The sequence below is a fragment of the Typopeltis vanoorti genome, chromosome 10 (assembly GCF_054136105.1).
Source record: "Typopeltis vanoorti isolate ZY-2024b chromosome 10, IOZ_Tvanoo_1.0, whole genome shotgun sequence".
Classification (NCBI taxonomy): domain Eukaryota; kingdom Metazoa; phylum Arthropoda; class Arachnida; order Uropygi; family Thelyphonidae; genus Typopeltis; species Typopeltis vanoorti.
Window position 1 is genome coordinate 24,988,972 of NC_143558.1, and position 25,473 is coordinate 25,014,444.

The 25,473-nt window shown below is 33.3% G+C and overlaps 1 protein-coding gene across 1 annotated transcript in view; it reads left to right on the forward strand.

Moving 5' to 3' along the window:
* LOC150102240 (uncharacterized) overlaps positions 1 to 25,473 on the forward strand; it is a 266,604-nt gene that overhangs the window by 12,271 nt on the left and 228,860 nt on the right. Inside the window, exon 3 of the mRNA XM_090399535.1 lies at positions 23,986 to 24,103. Within this exon, the coding sequence (XP_090255661.1) occupies positions 23,986 to 24,103 (118 nt within the window). The remainder of the gene's footprint in view (positions 1 to 23,985; positions 24,104 to 25,473) is intronic.

Below are 25,473 nucleotides of genomic sequence, written 5' to 3' on the forward strand. Positions count from 1 at the left end.
CCATAGGGAGCTTTTGAAGATGATATATCGCCGTGTAAAAAAATAAATAATTCATAATAAAATATACAGTATATCCAAATTATATCCGTCCGAAATTCGTGTTCCGTGTAATTTATATAAGTATATTAATATAAGTTGATGTAATTTATTATTATTTTGTAATGCCTCATATCGATGTTGTGCATATTTTTAAAGAAAATATGACTAAAATCCTTTTTTTTTTTTTTTTTTTTTGAGACTGGAATATAAATTCTTACAATAATCTCACATCTAAATTAAGATGTTAATCTGTGCGCGCGTTTATTTTATTTATATATTATTTTTATGTCGATATCATATACGAAATGTAGAAGGATCATAGCACATTAGTATGTATAGAATGCAGGTAAGAATCGAGAAAGAAATTTATTGACATTTTTCTTGAACAGTTGGCGATTGTAGTTTTTTTTTTTTTTTTTTTTGGGAACACTTCTAGCTGTTCCAGAGGACAGAGGTAGATGAGATAAATGAGGAAGAAGGTCCTTTTGGTGTGTTTGCGGTTGTACAGAAAAGGCATGTTGGGCAGCTGTTGCTCTTGTTTTAACAGGCCCCCACAACAACAATGTTCTTCATGAAAACTGTGTGCGTGTGCACACTTCTAATAACTATGTGCGCAAAATTTTGGCTTTCAGAATTTCTACAGTATATTCAACTTTTGAACATACTGTAAAAACGAATTATATCATATCATGCTTGTCCCTTATTTTATTTAGTAATTTCTCTCTAATGTCCAGACTCCAATATTACTCGAATCCATTCCAACTTAATACACTCTAATTAGTTACTTTTAGCCTGCACCGTGTAGGCTAACTGACGGAGACGTTAGCAAGTGGTAGTGGAATATTTGTTTAGTGTTTACTGTCTAGACAGTACACACTTCATCTCGTGCAAACGGTGATCGATTTGTATAAAAGTGCTGATTTAAGCGAATTTAAAGGCATAGAATTTCTTATGCTAGAACTTGACATGATTTGCTTTTAAACGGCATGTAAATGCAATATTTACATAGCTGAAGTAAGCATTTAGGTTACTCTTATAGAGATATTTAACATGCAACGTACAAGATCTTTTAACAAAGATGTTGTCATCAATTTTAGGCGTATCATATCAACTCAAAGAGTTTGTGACTTGTGCTATTGTGAGCTCACGCTACCGGCACACATTGACTCTGAGACTAGAAACTTGCGCACAAAATATTTTTAATGGACACAAACTTACGATAGAAGTTCCAGACACACTTCAACTTCCTCTGAACAGCCCTGAGAATTTTTAGAAAGATTTTAGATACACCACCCGTATCATGTGAACCGTATGTTAAAGATTGGCAGATTTGGGATTTGTTGCAGAGTCAACAACTGACCGGGCGAATCTTGAGTATAAAAGACTGCTTAATTTTTAGAAGCTGAAGAAGTTAATAATGTGATGTGTTTATTCCGGGATAGACTAGAAAAATAGCTGTCCAAGGAGCGAGATCTTATTTCTGGTGTGGTGATTAGATTACTTTACAAGGACAGTTGATCTCAGATCGCTTTTGAGAGGTAAAAATTTGCATAAATATGTTTTGGTAAATTGCAGACACCATTAATAAAAATGGTTGATATGGTAGTTCAGTGTAATGGCGATAATGAATTATATGAAAGTGTAGACATGATTTTCTTTTTGTGTAATTTACCACTAAAATTATCTCACTGAAATTCAACTCATCAATGTGCAGTTGTTGTTATTATTATTTGAATTTAAAAATGAATCGATTAAAACCGAACCATAGGAATATATAGTGTGTGTGTGTGTGTGTGTGTGTGTGTGTGTGTGTGTGTGTGTGTGTGTGTGTGTGTGTGTATTTTATATGAAAAACTTCATCATATTCCTCCAAAATTGAGCAGAGTTATTTCTTTATATATAAACAAAATGTTCTTCCCCAAAATTGGGAAAGCTTGGATCTTAGACTCCAAGAACAAAATGAATTTAAGGTATTTTGCATGTTTGAGCCTCCTTGACTCATTCAGAATCGAAGATGCCTTGAAGCATCTTATTAATTAGAACATGAAATTATTATTTTTCAACTGATTTTTAACATAAAAATGTGTGTGCGTGTGTGTGTGTGTGTGTGTTCTTCATATTATTTCAATACCCTTTCTTTATTTTGCTTATTTCATATTTCTTTTGTCCTCGCGGTTAGCCTAGTGACTATGCGCTTCGCAACCATATGCCTGGGGGAAGGAGTGTCCTAGGTTCGATTACTGTCGGAGACGTGAGGAGTTGAAGGATCTTCCTCAGCCCTAGCCAAGTTAGCCGGTCTTGGGCGTGGGGTTTTTTCCTCCAGTTTATCCTGTGGGTTTTTCATCCCACAAACAGGCAAAATCGAAATATTTTTCGATTTTGAATTTGCATATAGTGGGATGACTTGAGGAGGGGAAAGGATCAAAACTGAAAAACTGGTTGAATAGGTGGAGCGACACCTTTCCATCTATTCAAAATCGCTTCCTTTTTTTTTTTTTTTTGTCTGTTTCCATCTCAGCTAAAATCCATAAAAGTATTACATTATTTAGGTAATAGTTGATTTTCATCGTCTGGTGTGAAACGACCTCCCCGTTTCGAAACCAAAATAAAAGAAAAAGATAAAGGGACACCAACTCAAATCACGAATTGAAATAGTTACATAGAAATCTTATGTACCTACTCAAACGCTTGATTTGAATGTTGCTTTGTTTCGTTTCTATCATTAAAGTACTAAAAGGTACTTTATCTTGAAATTGTTTCTAACAAAAAGTAAACTCTCATGATATCTATACGTCACCGATTAATACGTTTCGATGCATCCGATAAAAGTACTTAACGCTCCACCCTTTTAATACAGATAAAATAATTCATAAAGCAAACAGCGAGAAATTACCGTTGAGACGATGCAATAAAAGATATTTTTCACAATAGCCTTTATGAAAGGAAAAAGTGATTGTGCACTTTTTCATCTCGCGTATCTACAGAGTAATTATTTCAGAATCTCCTCCCATTGTGGAACAAAGCTCATTGGGTTTTGCTGAGCACGTGCGTAGTCATGACAAAGCTAACTTTTGTTATTGTGTTCGAAGCCGTGATGTCAGCAGTTTTTTCAAGTAGCTTCAGCGCGAAAGATTAACATAAAGATTCGGTCAGCAAGATAAACGTTGTCTTTTTTTATATCGTCAATTTGTGTAGATACTGGTTGATATTCTACACACGTTGATGTTGTTTCCTCCTTAGAATTTCCAAATCTCAATACCAATAAAACATCAGAGAAATATTACAATTCAGTATAAGTTTTCTTAAAGTGGAATGGATGGATTTATAAATATGAAAACTTATCAAAAACTTTGTAAAAATTTTTTTTCTTTTATTATTTCTTTCCGTGTGTAACACGATGTTAGTTTCAATTGCACTCAAATATATAATTTCATGGTCAGCTTCCAGACGTCAGAAAAAAAAAAAAAAGTTACATCAACAGTTGCACATAAAGTTTTAAAGGCAATTTCAAGATAGGCCCGTCTTCCGTGGCTAAACAAAAAAGTGCATTCCCAACGGGGACATCTCTTCTAGAGGATGTTTAGGAAGAATTGGTTTGTTATGAAGCATTTAAAAAATAAGTTAAACCCGGTAAATATATTAAAAATATTATTTTCTTTGTTATAATCTTTTTTTTTATTTTAATTTTTCTTTCCTAATTCTATAAAATTAGGAAAGAATGGCGTTTGAAGAGCCCTGTGAAAATGGCGTTTACTTCCATAGCGTTAGGCAAGCTAGAGAAAGACTGTTGTAGGTTCGATTCTACAGGAACCCTTTCTAGGGTTCATCTACAATCACATTAACTCGGGAGCCAGCCTTTCTTCTGCTGTTTCCGGAGTTCGATCTTTGGCATAGGCAAGTATGGCCGCCTTCCGGAAACTTGTTTGTAACCTAACATCTCTACAAATATACCGTAAAACTTGCACTATTTTAGACAAACGATACACTTGTTGGCATTTAGGGACACGAGATGGCGACACTTGTCTGCCACACACACACACACACACACACACACACACACTCTCTCTCTCTCTCTCTCCCCTGAAGCCCTTGATTAACTGAAAGCTTGAGCTCATCTGTCTTCAAAGAACAGAGACCATCTAGCCATCAATCTTCTAAAAGTTAATTAGGCCTAAAGGAGCTTCGCCTATTCCTCTTGGAAATAAAAGGCGTTAGAGCATTTTTTGACAAAGTTTTTACTGTAAGTTCCACCTGTACATGAATCAATACAGTACTTTAAAAATAACTATATACCACTCTGATAATTTTTGTTCTATATTTTGTGTATTAGATTTAGAAATAATTTTTAAACCTAATACATAAAATTTCTTGTAACAATAATTCAAAAAAATTTTTATTAAAAGATTGTTAATTTTTCTTTTGTAGTGTTTTAGGTATTTTTTCTTTTACATTTATCGCTTTGTAATTTCAATCTTATACTTAGTATAACGATAATTCAATTTATAATATCCATAAATCAGTTTTAAAAGGGAACGTTTAAAAATGTTTGTGAAAAGCTCACAATGATCGGAACTCACTGATTGTAGTCTTGGGCGCATGAGAAATGTTGCTAGATAGCCGTGAAAGTATTCTTAGATGTTTAAAGGCAAGATTATCCCCAGTAATAAAATATTATCTTCGGTCCTAAGCAAGTTTAGCTTGACAAAAACACGTCAAACTATTCTTGCTGAGTATTGTATAAATATAAGCCGTATTTTAATTTTTGTTAGCTGATGAATTAAGAATTATTTTTTACAATATTTCTTGTTAATGGAAGAATATGATTAGGAAACTTGAGTGCATTAAAAAAATATTGAATGGATAAGCTGCTGGCTCGCCCCTAAGGAGTTGTTGTACTTGATAATATTTCACAGAAAATTTCAGCTCATGCGCTTGTTGTAAAAAAAGAAGACTTGCCGAAGAATACATATGTCGGGTAATAGGTGGCCTTAGTTGCCTTGCGTAATTTAATCCAGTCTAATCCAACTTACGGCATTTAAACTGGACGACCAATTCACTATGAATTTTTGACAAAAATATTTCTCCACTCCGTGTCCCTGGAGGGTCTGTGCGTTCTTCATACTTGCATTTCCCTGAAGGTAAGTTAACCGGTCTCATGTGGAGGAGGAGGATGTTTTTCCCCCCCCCCCCTCTGTAAACACAAAACAGTCGAAGGAAATCATCAGATATGATACATTTACTATTTACCTCATACTCTTTTTTTTTTTTTTTTTTCACGTGATCCCATAAAACTTTCAGCTAAGTAATTCAGATAGCGGAGGTGATTTGTAACAGCAGACATTTCTGAAAAAAGAAAAAGAAAAAAAGCAGTTAGTTACGCTTGAGAGGTGTGTCTGCACTCTAGACGATATTCAGCGTTCGAGACTAGTATTCTAATTATTTTCCCCTGGAAAACCTTGGCATAAGCGAGGTCAGAATAACGTGCGTGTACTGGATTGTTGACACTAGATCAAAAACAAGAGAAACTTGAAATATCATCACGAATAGTTAAGAATAGTGCACTTGGTTGGCTAATCCATTTGAGCTGGCCACCAACAGATTCTTCTCTTTGTTTGTTCCGAAGAACAGAGTTAAGTTGTTTAAAACTTTTGCGAGGAAGAGAAATCCTACGATTTTCTACTACGTACGTCCATTGTGTGTGTGTGTGTGTGTGTGTGTGTGTGTGTGTGTGTGTGTGTGTGTGTGTGTGTGTGTGTGTGTGTGTTTAGACCAGTTTGTCTGTTTTAAAGAATCTGTTAATTGTGTGTTTTCTAGCTGGTCGCTAGAAAAGCCAGAGTTTCCGAAATTCCGAATATTTCTGAAGCTATGGCTAATTCACTTTTCCTTAAAAAGCACTTTTAAATATTCTTCGCCTTCAAACAGGAGTCGAGCCGAGGTCTTTCCAACTAAAGAGTACACGTTCTTCCAATTCTTCCAACTGTGATGCAAAGACAGTATTTGGAATAAGACATAGACTATGTACACTCTAAAACAGGGGCGGCTTGTGCATAAGCACTACGGAACTACAGCACCCCCAATTTTTCTCGATATATAAATATATTTATGAATTCATTTATATTTGCTTGTAATATTTAATTTTATCATCAACAATCCTATACAATTCTCTAATTTTGTGTAAAAAATAATAAAAATCCATCTTGCAGCACTTAGGAGGGCGAAGGACGCTAGCAGCACTGTGTTTACCACAGTGTCACATTGCTACGCGAGCAAGCATATGCACGTCATAGTGGGATGCGAGCTATTAGCGTAATGCAGCACTGTCCGTCGAGCAGTTCCCCTGTTGTTTATATACAGTTTGCTTCGTAGTGCTTATCGTGTTTACTCCGTCTCTTTAAATATTTGGACATTACAATTAAAGACATAACATTTGTTATAGTTTTTATTTTAGAACATTATTGGGGTTATTGACAATTATGACCTCAGAAATGCAACCTCAAGAAATAAGTTCTGTGACTGTAAGTGAACTACAAATTCTCCAACAGTCACACAAACTCAAGGAAAACGTTATTGACCTTTTCGCTCGAAACAAAAAACAAGAATGGATTTTATTTTTAAGTAATTTTGAATTATAACTAAACTATAATTTTATCGATATTAAACAAATTTTTTTCATGAAACAAAACAAGAAGAATATATTTTATTTTAAGGTAAATTTGAATTATACCAAACTGTATAATTTTATTGATAATAAATAATATTTTTTCATGTTTAATTTTTTTAAAAAATTTTTACCATACTTTTGATATTTTATCCAAACACGTATACACTGTACTTACAGTGCGTATGTATATTTCGAAAGTTTCAGCACCCCCCCCCCCCCCCCACACACACACACGATTTCAAGCCACGAGCAGCCACTGCTGTAAAAGTCAGTTTGTTCTCATTAAAACAAAGAATTTCTTAGTGTAAAGCATAGCACCATTTCTGATCAACGACATTAGGCGAAGAAGTTATTACTGATCAGCCAGATAATTCCTTTTAAGCAATTCCTTTTAAACTTCGGGTTTATCCCTCCTATAAACCGGCAAGAGGATACACTCAATTAGCAGACATAATGACTTGTTTCTAGGTAGTCATAATAATAATAATCATAACCGAAACCCACGCAAGCTGTTGCTTGTGTTTTCACTGTTAATTGTGACAATCTACACAGGTTAAAAAAAATCCAGAATAAACAAGGACAATTAGGAACATTATACCTTATAGTCCAATTAAACAAAGAAGATAAGGCTGTTGCTAAGTAGCAATTGTATTCTCATAGAACGTGAGTTCACTCAAGTGCATCTCTGAAAAATAACTCCGTATATCATGATGATTTTAATCCTCTGATTACATCTGGTACTTGAACAACTAAATCGGGTACAACTTCTTCATATGCAATTCATATAATTCTATGGACTTTGCCAATTCAACCAGGCATCATATGCTGACCATTTTCCTGAGAATTAAGCTTGTACCACAATGAGTAGATCCTTTAGCGAACTAGTTAGATGACACAATTTGCCAACCCTTTGCGCTTATACAGTGAAAGTGTTGGATTATTTGGAGCGAAACCACACAGATTATTTACACATTTATGTTGGCTATAAAGATTCTTCATGTGTGCTTCCCCATCACTTCTTGAGTCCTGTGGGTATAAAGTTTAATTCACTTATCAATATTCATATCTTATTATAATAGCTTAGACGAAAAGTTATTAAAATTTCCGCCTAGGATTTGCTTAGCGATAGAACGAACCGTTATATTATGTATTTATTTATTTGTTGTTGTTGTTAGTTTTTTTTTTTTTCATTATTATTGTTGTTTTTTTCTGATTTCGATTCTGTGTATGAATTTTATCGAGAAAAGGTTATTTGAATCAAGTCTGTGGTGTTATTTACTAAAATCTTTACGATCTTGCACTAAAAATGTCATATAAATACTCTCATTTTTAGTAGTGTCAATGAATTGTTTTTAAAATTAACTGGAATTTAGCATTGCAAATGCAATCGAGTTTTAGAGAAGATGCACATTCACTATGCAATAAAAAGTCTATCGAATTTTCATTGACTGGATTTTATATAAATATTCGCGATTAATCAATCGGGCAAATTTTAATAGGTAAAGATTCAAATTGATACATCAGTTATATGCTATAGTTTGTATTGTATTGTATTATAGATACAATAATTAATTACATTTCTACAATTATGACGTCATTCATCAGTGATGTTTGTAGAGGGCGTAGTAGACAAAATCTTACTATAATAACTGTTATATTTTCTGATTTAACACTAAAGCTATGAGCAGCATGGAAATATGATTGTTTGAGATAAAGTGGAGTAATATTCCAATGCAATACAAGTGTCCACATAAAATGCTAAAAAGCAAACGTTTTCTATAAAAACTGGTGTCATTTTTTTTAAATGATATTTTCAAATTTAAGCTAGAAAGAAAGAACTTATCAGAGACACCAATGAAAAGCAGTTTTTTTTTTGTTTTCTCATTCTAAATGTGCATAAATTTTCATTTTTTTTAAACGTGTGGCTACTGTGTATACAGTATAACATTTCCCCGTTTTCTTCCTTTCCTTTTTTTAAATTTTTTTTATTTATTTTTCATTCTAAAGAGGAACGTGAATGCAAATGCATGGGATACACAATAAACGTAAAATGCAAGAATAAGAAAATCCTAATTCACATTCAAGGTCATCAAAGAAACAACGAATCAATTAACTTTCAAAGCCGATTGCGCTCAAGAGATGCCTCAAACTGCACCTACACCACCTGCTCTGTATCGGCACCGAATGTCACGAATTTTCTACTAATTGTTGTCATGAATATTTTATCTGAAAGGCGCACTCTAGCGGAGAAAAGAAAACAAATTACATTGCAAACGATACCCACTACCCACTGTTGGCTTGCGTTACGATACAAGTGGGTAAATAAAAGGTGAATAACTTAATTTTGTTTTTCAGTACAGAGTAAAAATACAAGAATTATTTTTTTTACAAAAAAATTAATGACATTTATTTCCTAAACTAAATATTATTTATTGAATTTATTTATTATGCTTTTTTCATATTTCTTATACAATACCTATTTGTTTATTTAAAACATGTCTAAAACGCCATCTTGGTGCAAGGTTGTAGAATAGTAAAGTACAAGTAATAAAAATAAAGAAACGGGTTGTTCTTTAGCTACCATAGTTTTTAACGAGTATAATAATGGGTGTAAGTACCGTACGCTTATATGTGGGTTGCGGTATTACCGCGCTACCAAAATACTTTCGTCTTCTGCCAAATGAGATATGACAAAGACGCACTCTAGTGGAGAAAATAAAGCAAATTAGATTGCAAACGATAAGATCACAATTTGCTTGCGCTGTGATACAAGTTGGTAAAACAAAGTGAATAAATACTTTAAAATAGTATTATTTCTCTTGCATTTTTTACAGTACAGAGTAAAAATACAAAGAAATTGCTAAAATTAATTTTTTTTTTCATTTTAACTAATCAATTACTGTGTTTATTTATTACTTTTTTTTTTTTTTTTTTTTTACTAAAAGGTGAGTATTTCTTAAATTAGTGTTTTCCCTCCCATTGTATTTGTTCTTACAACGAAAAATATAAGATTTTTTAAAATTAGTTTAATAATTCCTTTAATTAAGTATCATTTATTGAATTTATTTATGAAGCTTTTTACATAATTCTTATTTCTTTATTTAAAAGCACGTCTGAAACGCCCTCATATAGTGCAAGGTTGTAGAACCGTAACGTACAGGTAATAAAAGTAAACAAACAGGTTGCTCTGCAGTTACAATAGAAAACAAGTATAATAATGTTAGCACCATACACTTAAATATGAGTTGCGCTGTGCGACTAAGCTACCAAAATACTCGTCTTCTGTCAAATGAGTAAATGGCTCACACGTTTGCATCTATTTTAAAAATCTGAGGTCAGTAATTTCAATACGGCAGATTGTTTACATCGTTTTTTAAAATACTGTAAAACGCCATTGCTCAGTAAAAAGTATTTATTATTATTATTTATTTATTTTTTTTTTTTTTTTGGTTGAAAAGATGTGCTGCGTTTATTATTAGTATTGAGAACGCCAACCAATTATAATCTTCAAGAATATATATATATATATATATATATATATATATACATACACACACACACACACACACACACACACAGAGAGAGAGAGAGAGAGAGAGAGAGAGGGAGAATTGCTTTTAACTTGTTATGTTTACTAAATATTTAAATAACAGTTTTGCTTAGTATGAGTACAGAAATATTTCGTAACGTGAACATTGTCTCGCGTGAATTGCTCGTAGCAATATCTGTTTCGTGTGCACGCACGTGAGATTCAGGTTAATGTCTTTTGTTTATTACTAAGCCTCGAGCTCAAGGGTATTTGCATTCCCGGCCATTCCATTCCATGCAAAGTGTATTTGTTGATTTACCGTTGGAAAATAATTGCCTTTTGACGTCATAAGTAGATGGCAGAAAATTTCATTTCTCGTTTGGTATAAAGAGCGACTAGAAAAGCGTAAAGGAATTGCAGTCATGTTAGGTTACGTTATGGCGCATTGTAGTTCATTTTATTTAGTTTTTAGCGCTTCCGCAAAACAAGTGCAATAATTATGTACTCTTAAAAAAGAGCCATAAAAATATATTGCGTGTATACACGCAATATATTTTTGTGTAATATCTGCAGTAACAAAAGCGAGATTCGAAAAAGAAAATTTTAAATAATTATGAGTAAATTTGAATAAGTAAATTAAATATAATTTATTTGTATTTATATATTATACCATCTATAAAATAGGCTCATTTGCTAAACTGCCCATAATTCCGTTACACACATACACACACATATATATTTTAAAAAAAAAACATAGATTTAATGACTAAAAACCGATTTTAGTCATTAAATTCGGCTTTTAGTCATTAAATCTATGTTTTAAAATATATCACAACAACCGAGTAAAAGCCGATTATCATATATATATATATATATATATATAAATTGTGCTTGGCATTAGGTTTTTTTTTTTTCTTCACATTATTTTCATCAGTTTATTTCGAAGGGGAATACTGAAGGGGATGTGTCTGTTCTAACAGGTCCTATACTTGAATATCTGACTTAGGATGATATACTTGAGTATAAGGCATTTCTCAGGCATTCGCCACACCCGCACTCGCCCATCCGATCGGAAAAGGGTGTAGCACGACTTGTCGCATCGTATGATGGAATTTCAACGCTACACTTTATAGACGCTTTACATTAGTATAGTTCCTCAAAATACCTTACCACTCACAAAAAAAAAAAAAAAAACGTCCTTGGAGTTCTGCGGCTAACTGTGGACTGTGGAGCATCGTTGACCGAAACAAAAAGAAGCCTCTAATGGAAGTTTGATAAAACTAGATTAATAGAGTTCCAGATGTAGAATTCAATTTAAAAAATAAATTATTATGAAATTAAATAAACCTTCGACGTCCTAGTAATTAGAAACCAGTTATAATTTCTAATGGTGAACAATTTACTTAAGTAAATTGTTCACCATTCCTTTCAATAAAAACTCGTCATTTTAAGAATTTGGGATTGTTCGCAATTTATCTGAGAACTGGATTGAGTTATTTGGATTATTTTTGAGTTAATAATAATTCTGGAGTACTTGGAGAAAGTCAATTTTTTATTCCAATACATGGTACGAAGAAAGCTAACAACAACAACAAAATCAATTTATTAAATTATAAATATTAAATTAAATATAAATATTAAATTAAATTTAGCAGGTTCTCTCTCTCTCTCTCTCTCTCTCTGGAAATTCGTGTTTTTCATCCCGCGCACAGATAAATCGGTCAATGAGAACACACGCAATGTACAGACAAAAAATACTGGCGTTGGTGTTAGGCAGTAGATGGCGTTGATGCTAGTGTCTTTGTCCTTGTTGGCGTCAAGTAATAATGACAATAATAACAGATCTTGCTTTATTAGCTATTTAAATTTTCTGATTTATTCCGTCCATCCTTAGATGGGTTGAGTCCCCCTTTAGGCAATTTTAATGCATCCGACTTACCATCCCTCTAAAGGATAAGTATTTTATGTATGCAGATTCATGAGGTCTGTTTACCTGTTCTTCATCATCATCATTATCATCAATTTCCTGACATGTATCCTCAAGGGGTGTACAGGATATGTAGTACTACATGAAAAAAATTACATCATTATTAATTTCCTATCTACAATTTTCCTCCAAATCAGTCTGTTACTTGTCAAGACTCCAACATTATCAGATCTTATATTTCTATCGTCTAAGGCAATTTGTACCGTATCAATCCACCTATATCTTGGTCTTCCTCTGGGTCGTTTTCCTGACAACCTGGCAGAGAACACTTGTTTTGCTAATCTTTCCTCTCCCACTCTGATCAAGTGACCATATCACCTGAGATTAGCTCTGCTAACGCATTCCTGGATGCTGAGACAATGTCAAGTTCTTTCCTAATATCCTCATTTTTAATATGATATTGCCATTGATATAATCTGTTCACGGCTCTAATCTTTCTCAGGACTCTCATATCTGTGGTCTCTAGTCTTTGGTCAAGTGTTTTACTTCTGACCCAGCTCTCAGATCCATAAGTTAAAACTGGTTTGAACACTGTCTTGTATACAGCTAATTTAGTGTTCCGACTAATTTCTCTCTTATTCCATATGAATTTATTCAGTTGACTTCCTACTTTGAGTTTCCTGTTCTTTGAGGGATGAAAAACTCTGCACTCTGTATGAGACCGATTAACTTACCTTTAATCGAAAAGCCCTGATAAAGATTATTCGCGTCATAGACGAGATCCGAACCCAGGTCTTTCTAACCAAAGGGTTAGAAAATTAAGACTTCAATATTTTAATAACATATTAGATTCCTTTTATATAATGAAAAGCATTTTTTTTTTGGCGTGTATCTGTGCATGCACTAGCGGTTTTTAATTGTAAAATTAAAGTTGTGTTCATTTTGGGCAATGGATAACGTTTATTTATTCATCTAGGTACGTCTTATTTTGAATTAAATAAGAAGCAAAAAACAGTAAAAATCTGTGCTTTCTGTCTAACTTCGAACTCAATAAAATAATTTGGTATGTTCTCTCTCGAAAAATAAAAGTCCAAAACTGCTAACATGGATTTCAGTTCATTGGCCGCATTCCATCATGTCGAAAGCTTTTAACTTGATCAACAGATGGCAGCAGTGAATCCGATCTATCATCATCATCAGTTGCATCAGTCTTGGGACTGGTAGCTCAGCAGCAATTTCATCCATTCCGCTCTGTCATTGACTTTCTTCTTAACCTCCTGGTAACTCCTCAAACCCGTGCTGTCTTTAACTTGATCAAGAAAGCTTTTCCTTGGTCTGCCTCTTCTTCTTTTCACCTCTATTTTGCCTTCAGTTATTGTTTTCACAAGTCCATCATGTCGAAGTATATATCCAACCCACCTATCCCTTCTAATTTTGATCGATTTAATTAGAGTTCTTGTTTCGTTTATCTCTCTCAGGACTTGTTGGTTTGATTTTTTTTCTGTCCATTTTATTTTGTTCATGCGGCGCCAGCACCACATTTCAAAAGCCTCCAATCTTCTTGCATCTTCTCTGCCTAGAATCCAGGTTTCACATCCACACAGTGCAATGCTCCATATCAATGTCTTTACTAATTTTTTTTTCAATTGTAGGTTGAGGTTTCCTTTAAAATGCTTTTCATCTTAGAGAATTGGGCTTTTGCATTGTTTGTTCTTGATCTTATATCTTCTCTTGTTCTGCCATCTTCTGTTATTAGGCTTCCTAAATATTTAAAGCTTTTCACTTGTTTTATTTGTTTCCCGCTGATGTCTATATGCTCTATATTGGTAGGATTTTTCCTGTAACAATGATTTTGGTCTTATCTGTGTTGATTTTCATTTTATATTTTTCAAGGTTATTATTTAGTAATTCTAGCATTGTTTTTAACGTTCTTCTGTTTTCTGCTATAGTTCGCCCACCGATTAGAGATCCTTCGACACTTCTGCGCATCTCAGAAAAAGGAGAATCCATTCCGATAATAGGGTAATCAGTCCGTATAGTGGGATGAGTTGTTTATTATTACCAGTCGGAAAATAACTTCTCTTTTATGATTATTGTAGTTAACTATGTTGCTTTTATAACAGTTGGAAATTTTTATACCTATAAAGCACGTGATTTCGCGTGTTGGCGACCAATTCGGACGTCCTTCATTTCTTTCTCCCCTTCAGCATGAATCGACTATTCTTGGAAAGACGCGAAGCAGGGACATACAAACAGTGGGCGAACTATACAAGGGCTATGTCATCAGCAAATCTCATACACATGACTTGCTCACCATTTATCCTTATGCCACTATTTATTTTATCTTTAGTTTCCTGTATGGCCTTTTCAATATATAAATTAAATAAAAGTGGTGAAAGTATACATCCTTGTCTCCACTCCTTATATTTATTATTTTCTCCTTATCATTGATTTTAATCCGTCCATTTTGATTTTTATAAATTTGATAAATTATTTTCCTATCCCTCAAATCTATGCCGAAATTAGTTAGACAATTTAGGAGTATTTGCTGGTTTACTTTATCAAACGCTTTCTCTAAATCAAGGAAGCAAATGTAAGTATTTTGACTAAGGTCTAATCTTCTCTTTATTATTATTCTTAAACAGAGTATTACCTCTCTTGTTCCTTTATTCTTTCTGAATCCAAATTGGTCTTCATCCAATAGGCAATCTATTTTTGAATAAATTCTATTTTGAAAAATTTTAGCAGAATTTTGCTAACATGTGGGATTAAAGCTATTGTTCTAAATTGGCTGCACTTGTTTGCATTATTCTTTTTTGGTATTGGTATTATGATTGATTTCATAAAATCCTTTGGTATTTCTCCTCTATCATAGATTTGGACTATTAATTGATAGAGTAAGGTTTTTGTCTCATCACCTAGATTCTGTAGCAGTTCTATAGGAATATTGTCTATACCTGGACTTTTTCCCTTACTCATTTCGGACAGTGCTTTATCAAATTCTTCTCGCATTATTGGGGGTCCTAGATTATCTTCATTTTGATTTTCTATGCTGATATCAACATCAAGTTCGTCGCCATTATAAGAGATTTTCAAGATAATTCTTCCATTCCATTAATATATCCTCAGATTCTATTAGTAATTTTCCATTTTCATCTTTGATTGCATTGTTTTTGCTGTTCTTATTAAATTTGAAAGTCAGTTTGTTAATTTCTTTATAAGCTTTTTCTATGTTTTCTTTTTTAAATAATTCATCTATGTTATTACACTGTTCTTCTAGGTATTCTTTTTTGGCTTGTCTACATTTTCTTGTAATTTGATTTTTAAGACATTTGTATTTGGCCACATCTTCTTTAACAGCATTTTTATATTTAAATATAAAGAGCCAACAGGCTTCATTTCGGCGATATAAACATTAATTAAATTAAGGGGATATTAGATCCCACATTGTTTTTAAACCGAATAAGAAAAATATTCGCCGATACGTTTATAGTTTTTATACTATATATTTATTCGGCATGAAACTCTCTGATTCCAATCCTTGAGTTTCTTATTCGGTTTTAAAACGATGTGGGATTTAATATCGCCTTAATTTAATTAATGTTTATATCGCCGAAATGAAGCCTGTTGGCTCTTTATATTTAAGTAACTTAATGGGCGCACCTTTTGGACAATTCGTGTAGCAGAGTATATAAGTTCTTTTCGCTATACCCTTTGGTATTAATAATTTGGTCTAGCTACTCACTGATGAAGCCTCAAAAAAGGCTGAAACAGGTCTGGGTAGTGACCTCCCTACCATAATGTAATAATAGCATACATTTCCTAGGAAATGTGTTTTTACATTATGGTAAATACCAAAGAATAGCTATCAGAACTTTCCCCACCTTTGCAACGAGTTGCCCGTGTTTGTACTACGTTCTAGAACTACTTGCATTAGCTCACGCTAGTATTCGCCGATACTTTTATAGTTTTTATACTATATTCGGCATGAAACTCTCTGATTCCAATCTTTGAGTTTCTTATTCGGTTTGAAAACAATGTGGGATCTAATCTCTCCTTAATTTAATTAGCATTTTTATATTTTCTTCTTTCATCCATGAGGCCAAATATTTCATCTGTTATCCAATGTTTTATTTTTTCTTTTTCTACGTATAGGGAAATAAATTAAAACACTGTGGTTATTTTTGAAGTAAAACTTTAATTTCAACATTCGAAAATGTTAATTTTCTTGCTTTTCTGTTAGCAAAATCGTCGATGACATTCTCGAAGTGTAATTCTTAATCAATTTTATTTAGAAAAACTCCTCTCACAACTAGCAACACTTACAACAATTGTGAGGAAAATTCGCACTAATATTACAATATTAGGAACGGAGTTCTCGAGACTGTATTTTAGAATTAACTGCAAAAGTTCAAAAAAGTTCAAAGTGCCGCCTGGGGTGGACTGCTCCCTTAGCTATGCCACTGTCTTCTCCCCTGTCCCTTGGGGGGGGGGGGTTGAGCCCTCCTGATAAGGGATTAAGTATATATATATATATATATATATATATATATATGACTGTAGATCGTATGTGTTTACGGAGCCGGTTTGCCTGTTCTGAGGGACGAAAAACCCGACTTTCTGGGTGAAAAACCCCTCTACTCCTGTATGAGACCGGCTAACTCACCTTTAGTCGAAAGAGACCAGATAAAGTTCCTGACGTCACAGACGGGAATCGAACCCAGGTCTTTCCGACCAAGGAATCTCATATATCTTATTAATGCAATATTGAATATACCGTAAGTCTAATTCTTAATGGGTAAAAGCACTTTATTTGAAGGTCTGAGCCATTTCCTTGACAATTCTTCACTATTTAAAATTGTCATCTGGCTCTTAAAGGTATATAATTTAGTGATTTCACGATGACACTGATTTATTGGTGGACGTGAATAGAAGCTCCTTTTGCATATTAGAGTAAATGTAAGAATATGGTCTCCTTCTTCATCATCCTATCACGTATTTAAACCACTTCGCCTGTTCCAGTCTGATGCCTTTGCTTTCTTGGCTTTCCAACTTTTTCTTTTCCATTTATCATTAAAATAATTTAGTAGTCACTTTGTTATCGTTCATTCAATTAAATATTCTATCATTTTTGTTTATATTTGCTATTTATTGATTTTATATTCATAGATTGAAATTTCTCATTTGTTTTGTGGGCGCTTGCCATTGGCAAGGAGAATGTTTTGCTGCCCACTATCCTTTTACTCTTGGAGCACTTGAAGTACAGAATTCCAGGAACAGTACCCTACAGTGGCGCACTCAGAGGGTGGGGCCCGATCCCCCAAAGAAAAAGATAAGAATACTGGAAAATTTTCCAAAAATCTTTTTCTAATTAAAATTCATTTTTTTATTTATGTTGTGTCGTGTCTTCTATTTCTATACTACTTATGAATTAGAGTTCATTGCAGATGCTCAGTCATAGATCGTATGCGATCCGTAGTGTGTATTCTCAAATTGCCTACTCAATTCGCTCCCCCCCCCCCCCCCCAAAGATTAAATCCTGAGTGCACTACTGGTACCCTACATTCATATATTTTTGTTAGATCACGTCCCTTCCCCATCTTGATGAGTAGTTTCAAACGAATACGTCGCACCTTTAGTATCATGTGTACAGACTCTCATCACGATACGAGTACCACCTTAAAATAGTCGGCAAGATCATAATATTTTGACTGGGTTGGTATTATTCAACTTGATCTTTTAATATCAAAATCTTTTCTTCTTCTTATGAAGCACATAGCAAGTATCTGAAAGTAGTTGTTTGTTCTGTTTTATTATCAATCACTATTTAACTTCTTAAACCGGTTATCTTCTCTGAATACCATTATTTTTGTTTTCTTTGAATATTTTCTTATTGTACTTCTCTGACACATTATTTAATGATTCTACCGATGTTTATAAATCATCTTTTGATGCAGCTAATGTACTTCGGTCATCTGCAAATAACAATTTGTCTCTTTGTTTTGGAGTTTACATGTATTTATAAATGGGTTCTGCTGTTCCCAGGATATTACTTTATTTATGTATATTAAAAAGTAAAGGCGATAAAGTAATACCATTAGCAGTACTCCTCTTGATGTGTTTTCCTTCGGATATTTGTTTTAATTTAACTGCACTTTTATTTCCTGCATATATTTCTCGAAATGACTGCAAGAGTCGGATTTTTGTATTTCAATAAATCAGCAAATATTGTTAAAGCAATTTTTGTCTGCTAACTTTAAAGGTTTTTCGTAATCAATAAAGGCCACGTGTTTCTTTTGAAATTCCTTTCTGTTTCAGTTATTAATTTTAAAGAAAAAAAATTGAATATGAGCAAGACGGCTTTTGTGGAATCCATTTTGTCTTTCTATTAGTTTTTATTTCTTTTTTTTTTTTTTAATAACTTGGTATAACCAGTAGTTTTTTTTTTCTATGCACAAATGGTTTTTCCAGTATTCCAAAACTTATTAAAGATTCCACAACTATAAAAAAAAAATTCTGCCATAAAAACACAACTATAAAAAATTTACATCAGCATAGATTTCGAACGAGATTGATAAAAACCACAAAAAAACGATATAAAATAATGAATATAAATTGTTTTTTTTAACATCGACTGAACTCTCAAACATCGGAAAGCTCATTTACTGTTGAAGGAATGTTTATGTTAAATATTGTCATTAAATGGAAGAGTCCCGATCTTAAGATATGCTCGTAATAGATGACGTTGATCCATTTGCCAAGCATGGAGGATGATGGTAGCATTAAGATGTTTTCAATATTGGGCTGTCGGTTTTTGTCAATGGAACAATAATCACAATGACATACAGTGGTATCTTAGATATTGTAGGTATATACGATGACTTACATTTCATCTTGTCTTAAATTACAATACTTTTTTCGAAACTGTTCTCTTGTATTTTCAAAGCGCTTTGCAGACGCGATGTTTGATTTTGTGTGGAGGTGGGCGTGTGATATCGGACTGTGAGAAACAGTCAGATTGTAGTTGATCAGTAAGTTCTTAGATTTAAAACAAGGAACTCGTGGCTTATACTTTTATCCATTTATTACCAAGAGCCCGGGCTTTGTCTAGAGCAGGAACCGACAACAAACGGCTTGAGGGATGTTTTTGAATGGCCCACACATCATTTCAGTTACATGTAGGAAAATCCTCCAACAATATTAATACTCAATGAAGAGCAAATGTTTCGGTTTCTTCGACATTTTGGTTGAGTAGTTTGTCATCTTCCCGAGTATTCTCTCATATGCCATTCATTCTAGATGTTCTTTCCATTTGGTTCTGTGTTTTTCTATGGTTTCCTTTATTGGTTTTGTTGTTTTAGTTCTTTCAGTGTCATCATTTCTCTTTTGTCTAGTCTTGTATAACCTGCTGTTCAGTTTATTAATCATGAATCTCCAGCGAAGATTTTTCCGATCAAAACAATACGAGCATTAACTGGATTTACGTTGGTTCAATCCGTTAATTTTCGTGCTCCCTACTATGATGTAGTTTCTCAACCTTGCACATATCCCTGGAGGAAGGCTAAGGATTATTTGAGTGCCTGTTTACTAACACTGTGTTCAGGGGCACGCCAAGGGTATTTGCTGCCCGAGTGCAAACTTTTATCGGCCGCCCCTAATACTGCATTGTATAATCCAAATTAGATATTAGCTACATAAAATGCCGCCCTGTCAATGTTGTCGCCTGGGTGTGGTGTACCCCTTTCACCCTCGGGTTGGCGCGGCCCTGACTGTGTTTCATAACATCACATTCAGCTATGCACAGCAATCGATTTGTAGACACTCCTGTTTACATCAGAAACATGCTTCTAGAATTAGAACAGTAAGTGAATTTATGTCATTCGCTTATAGGAGGGACGCATTACATTAGATTCGTTTCAGGTTCCCTAAACTTTTTTTTTTTTCCTGTGCGTTAGCTGTAGCTGATTTTTAAAGATTATCGCATACTTATAATCCCAGTTACACTTGAATTTTCTATCAAACGCTTAATGTTTTCTTACACGATATAATAAAAGTACAGGAACGGCATTAACCAACTGTAACAAATGCCTCACCTGACATCCCTTATGAAAAGTCCATAAAAATTTCTTGAAATGGCGTTTAAGATCAGCTTTTCTGAAAGTGTGGGTCACGAGAGAATTTTATTACTAAATCAATACAGTATATTTTTATTCTTGTTTATAGATTTTCAGATACCGGTCTCGGATGGAGGTGGAGGAATTCTTTACATAAAGTTGGGGTTATCAACCGATGAAACAGACAAATTGATCAGAAGAAAACATGCAATTAATAAACGTAGTACACCAACTTCATGAACTTACTTGTCTCGATCGTAATTCTAAACAACTAACGACCAAACTCATGGAGGTGATGCTTGCTGCGGCTGTCTTTGCTGTCATTCTAACTTACCAGACCTTATCATCCCCCCCCCCCCTCTGATTTTTATCCCTCTTATCTATTCTCCTTCTTCAGAAATGCGTTTCAGGGATACTGTTCATAACAAGCAACGCATGTGGTTGAAGTGGTTGCCGATGTTTTTCCCCAAACTGTTTCAAGACATTCCACCTGAGGGATTAAAATAAAATAAAAACAGGACTATCAAAGGGAAGATAAGTCAAGCAATCACACAATGTGCCAAATCCAGAGAGTGTCTCTCTCTCTCTCTCTCTCTCTCTCTCTCTATATATATATATATATATATATATATATAATACATGTATATGCTGCAATGCAAACCTTACATGCTATCATAGTATCATATTCTAAAGTTTGATGATGATGTATACTGAAAAATGTAACTATAACCATATTTTACAACTGTACCGAAGAAATAAACACGTAAATAAAATAATAATAATAATAATAATACAAAAATAATAAACAAGTAAAAAATTGTGGCCTTAGGGTTAGAAGTGGGATTGGCTGTTTGACCAAGGTATGTCTAAATTACAAAGGTACTGATTTATAACTATTTAATATTAAAAAGGCGCAATTTATAGAATTCTGAGTTTTATAAAAATTGCGCACGTTCACAAAATAATATTTTTTAACCACTTTATTATGTCTTGCATACATATAATAATTACATTATAAAATTATAGAAATTACAAAATTTAAAAAATCTAAAAATTACAAAATTTAAAAAATCTAAAAATTCAATACATATAATAATAATAGTAGTTTTTTTAATTCAATGATTTTTATTATTAAAATTATGATTGTATATTATGCATTTACAAAACATGTTGTTATAGTTTTTTTTTTGTAGAATTATTTATAGTTTGCAATTGAATAAGATTACATGTTAACAGCATTTTTAGTATAACAATAAGTTATATATATTTTACATTTTTGCTTTTAATGTCTTTTAGCGCTGTAACTACAGCACTTCAATGTAATATTTTTTTTTTTACTTTCTGTTGATCTCGGTTGAGATGTAATGTCTCAGTTTGCATCCTCGAAGCTTTTTAATAAGCTTATCTGAGGATGATACCGATTAGATATTTTTTATTGATTTGATTGCTGTGTTGGACTGATGTTTGAGGGGTCAAATTAATGATATGAAAGGTCCGATCAAAGTGAAATTGCCGATATGTTCTTGGTGTTATTACATCTGTCTTGATGGGTCACATTCATTTTTATTGTGGTCTTCTTTTTGAACTAATTAGGAGACTTTTTTTTTTCACCGTGGCAGTCTTTTCTGAGCTTTTGATTTGTATCGGCTTTGAAGTTTGTGACTTCCTCAAGAATATCTTGGCATATCTAATCCACAAAAATTGGTATATTTTTTCTGTTTTTGCTTTTCTTGCTTGGTACAACAGATTCTGGTTGAATGTTGTTAAATATTTGGATAGGAAGATTGGTGTATTGTCTTGCAATGCGTTCAAGTCCTTGGCAACTGATATTTTTTTGTCTGTTGACTTTTATGAGATTGTCTCTTGTGGACTTGCTTGTAAGACGAACTATGACTAGTGAAGGTCGTGGCAAGCCTTGTTTTTTGCTCTTCCTGGGAATCCGATTTACGGTCTGAATGTCGTTAAGCTGTAGCGGGATATCAATTGCATTGCCTAATTTTAAAACTACGTCTCTGAGGTTTTCTGTAGGTGCAGTTTCAGGAAGACCGTTTATGACAAGATCTTTTTATGTTGTTGCTGATTTAAATTCGTATTGTAGTTTTAAGGAATCAAGTCCTTGACGGAATTCGGATGTCTCGTTCATCAAATTGTGTTGCCTGCTAGTTAGTACGTTAATGCTGATTTTAATGTCCGCAACACTTCTATCACTGTTAATTTGGTACGTTTGACCAAATCTTCGCTAGATTTTTTTTGTTATTTGTTTGTTCTGTGTGCCAAAGAGTTCTTGCACAAGATCTACTAAGCTGGCTTTTATAGTCTCTAGACCGTTTTTTATTAGTATATTTAAGGAGTTCAAATTATAGGACTCACCTGTATTTTTTTTGTCTGTCAGTTCGTCGTTTGATTTTGCCTCCGGTATATTCTGCTGCGTCGTAGGTGGCCTTAGGTGCGTTTCTTTGTTCTCCCTGTAGAGTAGGCACTTCCACTACAGTGTTGCATTGGATTTACGTTGCCAGGCTGTTTCTGAAAGGCCGGCACATGTAAAGTGTAGAATCCTACTGCATATCCTACAGGTTATATGATTTCCATCGGACGATAAATCCTTCAGGCATTAATAATAATAATAATAAAATTTAAATCGCCTGTGCCAGAAAATATAGCGCAAGTTTTGTTTGTTTTAGCTAGGACTACTTTATTATTATTATTATTATCAGACCTCCAGAAGTCAAGTGACTCAATATGGGAGGTCCCACTATTACACACACAGTTCATCATACCGTGCCTTAAGTATATTCACAGTCTTGGCATTCACAACACTCTCAGACAATGCATTCCATTCACCCACCACTCTCCATGAGAAGAAAAAAAAAAAAAAAAAAATCTGATTCTCACCTCCTTAAACAACTTCCACGAATGATCGCTTGTTTTTCCTTTTGTTCTTCCCCATTCTATGTAAAACATCATCCCCATTAATCTAGTAACAAACCCTTAATATATTGCATATGTTTCAATCATATCCCTCCTCATCTTATCCGCTTGTCTCTGCAATTTACATTTCCTTAATCTGTCTTCATACCCAACATTCCAGAGACCAAAGGCCACCTAGGTCAATCGTCTGTGGACCTTTTCCAATATCTCCCATCCTTTTGAAAACCAGGCGACCAAATAGAGATTTTAATAGAGATATCGGTCAATACGATATGAGGTGACATGATATTTGGACAAAATACCGGCATTTAATTTGCATTGATTTTTTATATTTTTTGATATCAATCGATTAGTGTAATAATAATAATAATAGATTTTTAGCGTGGATGGATTCAGAAATTTAAATGAAATGCTAAACTCATCACTGATTTTTGAAATTTTGAAGTTCAGCTTTATTTTTATGTATGCAGTGCCTTATTTTCTTGATATTGTAATACTAGTTGCAAAATAACTAAACATTTAACTTAGATCGAATGTAACAGCTAATCGCTGATAAATAAACTGTATATGCAGATAAAACTAAAAATTTGTAATTATATTACTAACACTAGATGGCAGCAGCGGCGATCAATGTTAATTTCTGTTCACTTAAGTGATTGACTGAAATACTAGTTTAACCTTTTGGAGCTCTTTGATATTAACTGATTTTTTTTTCTTTTCTCCCCCTCCCCCAACCACTGCTTTATTTATTTTTATTATTTATTTATTATTATTTTTTTTTTTTCAGAAGGATGATGCCTTCGAAATAACAATTGTCCTTACACCAACAGATAAAAGGTTTGGGTTTTCGGTAGTAGGTGGATGCGAAGAAGCTGTCGCGCCTCGTATAGAATCAGTTACTCCTGGTAAGTAGGGGGAAAAAATCTTTCAGTGAATAATTTTGGAATTATTTTTGGAATTTGGAATTATTTTATTATATGGTCTATCAAATATCAAAATAGTGAACTAATGAGGTCACTTAATTGACTAAAATGTTTTGAAAGCTACTGTCATTGGCACATTTAAATTATTTATTTATTGAGCTGATTATAACAATAAGATGATATTGCGCCACATCTATATTTAAAAAAAAATAGAAATATTTCACTAATTACCAATTATAATGCTTCAACTAGTGAACGAACATGTGCTTCCATCTATCGGGAATATAATGAATCAGGTAAGCGCTCTGGCAGTGTTGGATTTTGTACGATTTCTTGCAATGCAGGCAAGGAACTCTTTCTTTCAAGCTTTTTTTTTTTTTTTTTTGTATATCTTTCGCTTATTTAATTTTTTTATTTAGTTTTTGATAATTCTGTATTTTTTTGTGTGTCCTACATCAGTGTACCATTAAAGGTAGACTAAAATATAATTCCTAATCCGGTTTATTTATTTATTTTATGTATATTATTTCTGGGAAAACTCCCATGTTACTCCTCTTAATAAACTATTATAATTATGGCTATTTTGCCTGCTTCAGTTCAGAGGGGCACTCCTAAACTGAAGCAGGCAAAATAGCCGTAATTATAATAATAATTATTTATTTTATTTTTTTAAATAGAGAGTTAGTATGAGATTATAACCGAATAACAAAGAATCATTTGGCCTTATTCGCAATAGCATTACTTTATTGCGTTTAAAAAACAAAAAATGTTTGGAGTTGAAGCTAATACTGTTTATTTCGGAAATAGGACAGAAATTTTTGATATTTTTCGTACAAAGTAATGTTTATTTTACTGAATAATTTTAATGCTTCAATCCTCCTAATGTATAAACATTTCCTTTAGGAAAATAGACGCTTTATTGCTGAAGAAAAAGTCTTCAAGATCTAGCTGTTTCACTGTAAATATACTTTTCTATTTGTTTTTGTTTTCATTGGGTATACGTGTTATTTATCTCTGTATTGTCTTCATCGTTTGTTTATGGTATTTGATCTACAAGTTTCCGAGTTATTTCTCCCTTTGTTTATCATTCTGTTTGCCTCGTTCATCTTTGATCATGTTTTTCCTCTGTCCAGGTTCGATTCTAAAAGACAACGTAAAATTGCTTAAAGTAGTTTCTTCAAGTTTTTTTTTTTTTTTTTTAACTTGCCAGTTAAATTGTTGACAGCATTTTTATGGAGGAGAACTGCATGTTCGTCTGACATCGTTTTCTTCTTTGGTTATATCTTTCCTGCACTTATACCTTTTATCTTAGAGCGGACTGACGATTTATGTAACCCTTAATCCACCCACGG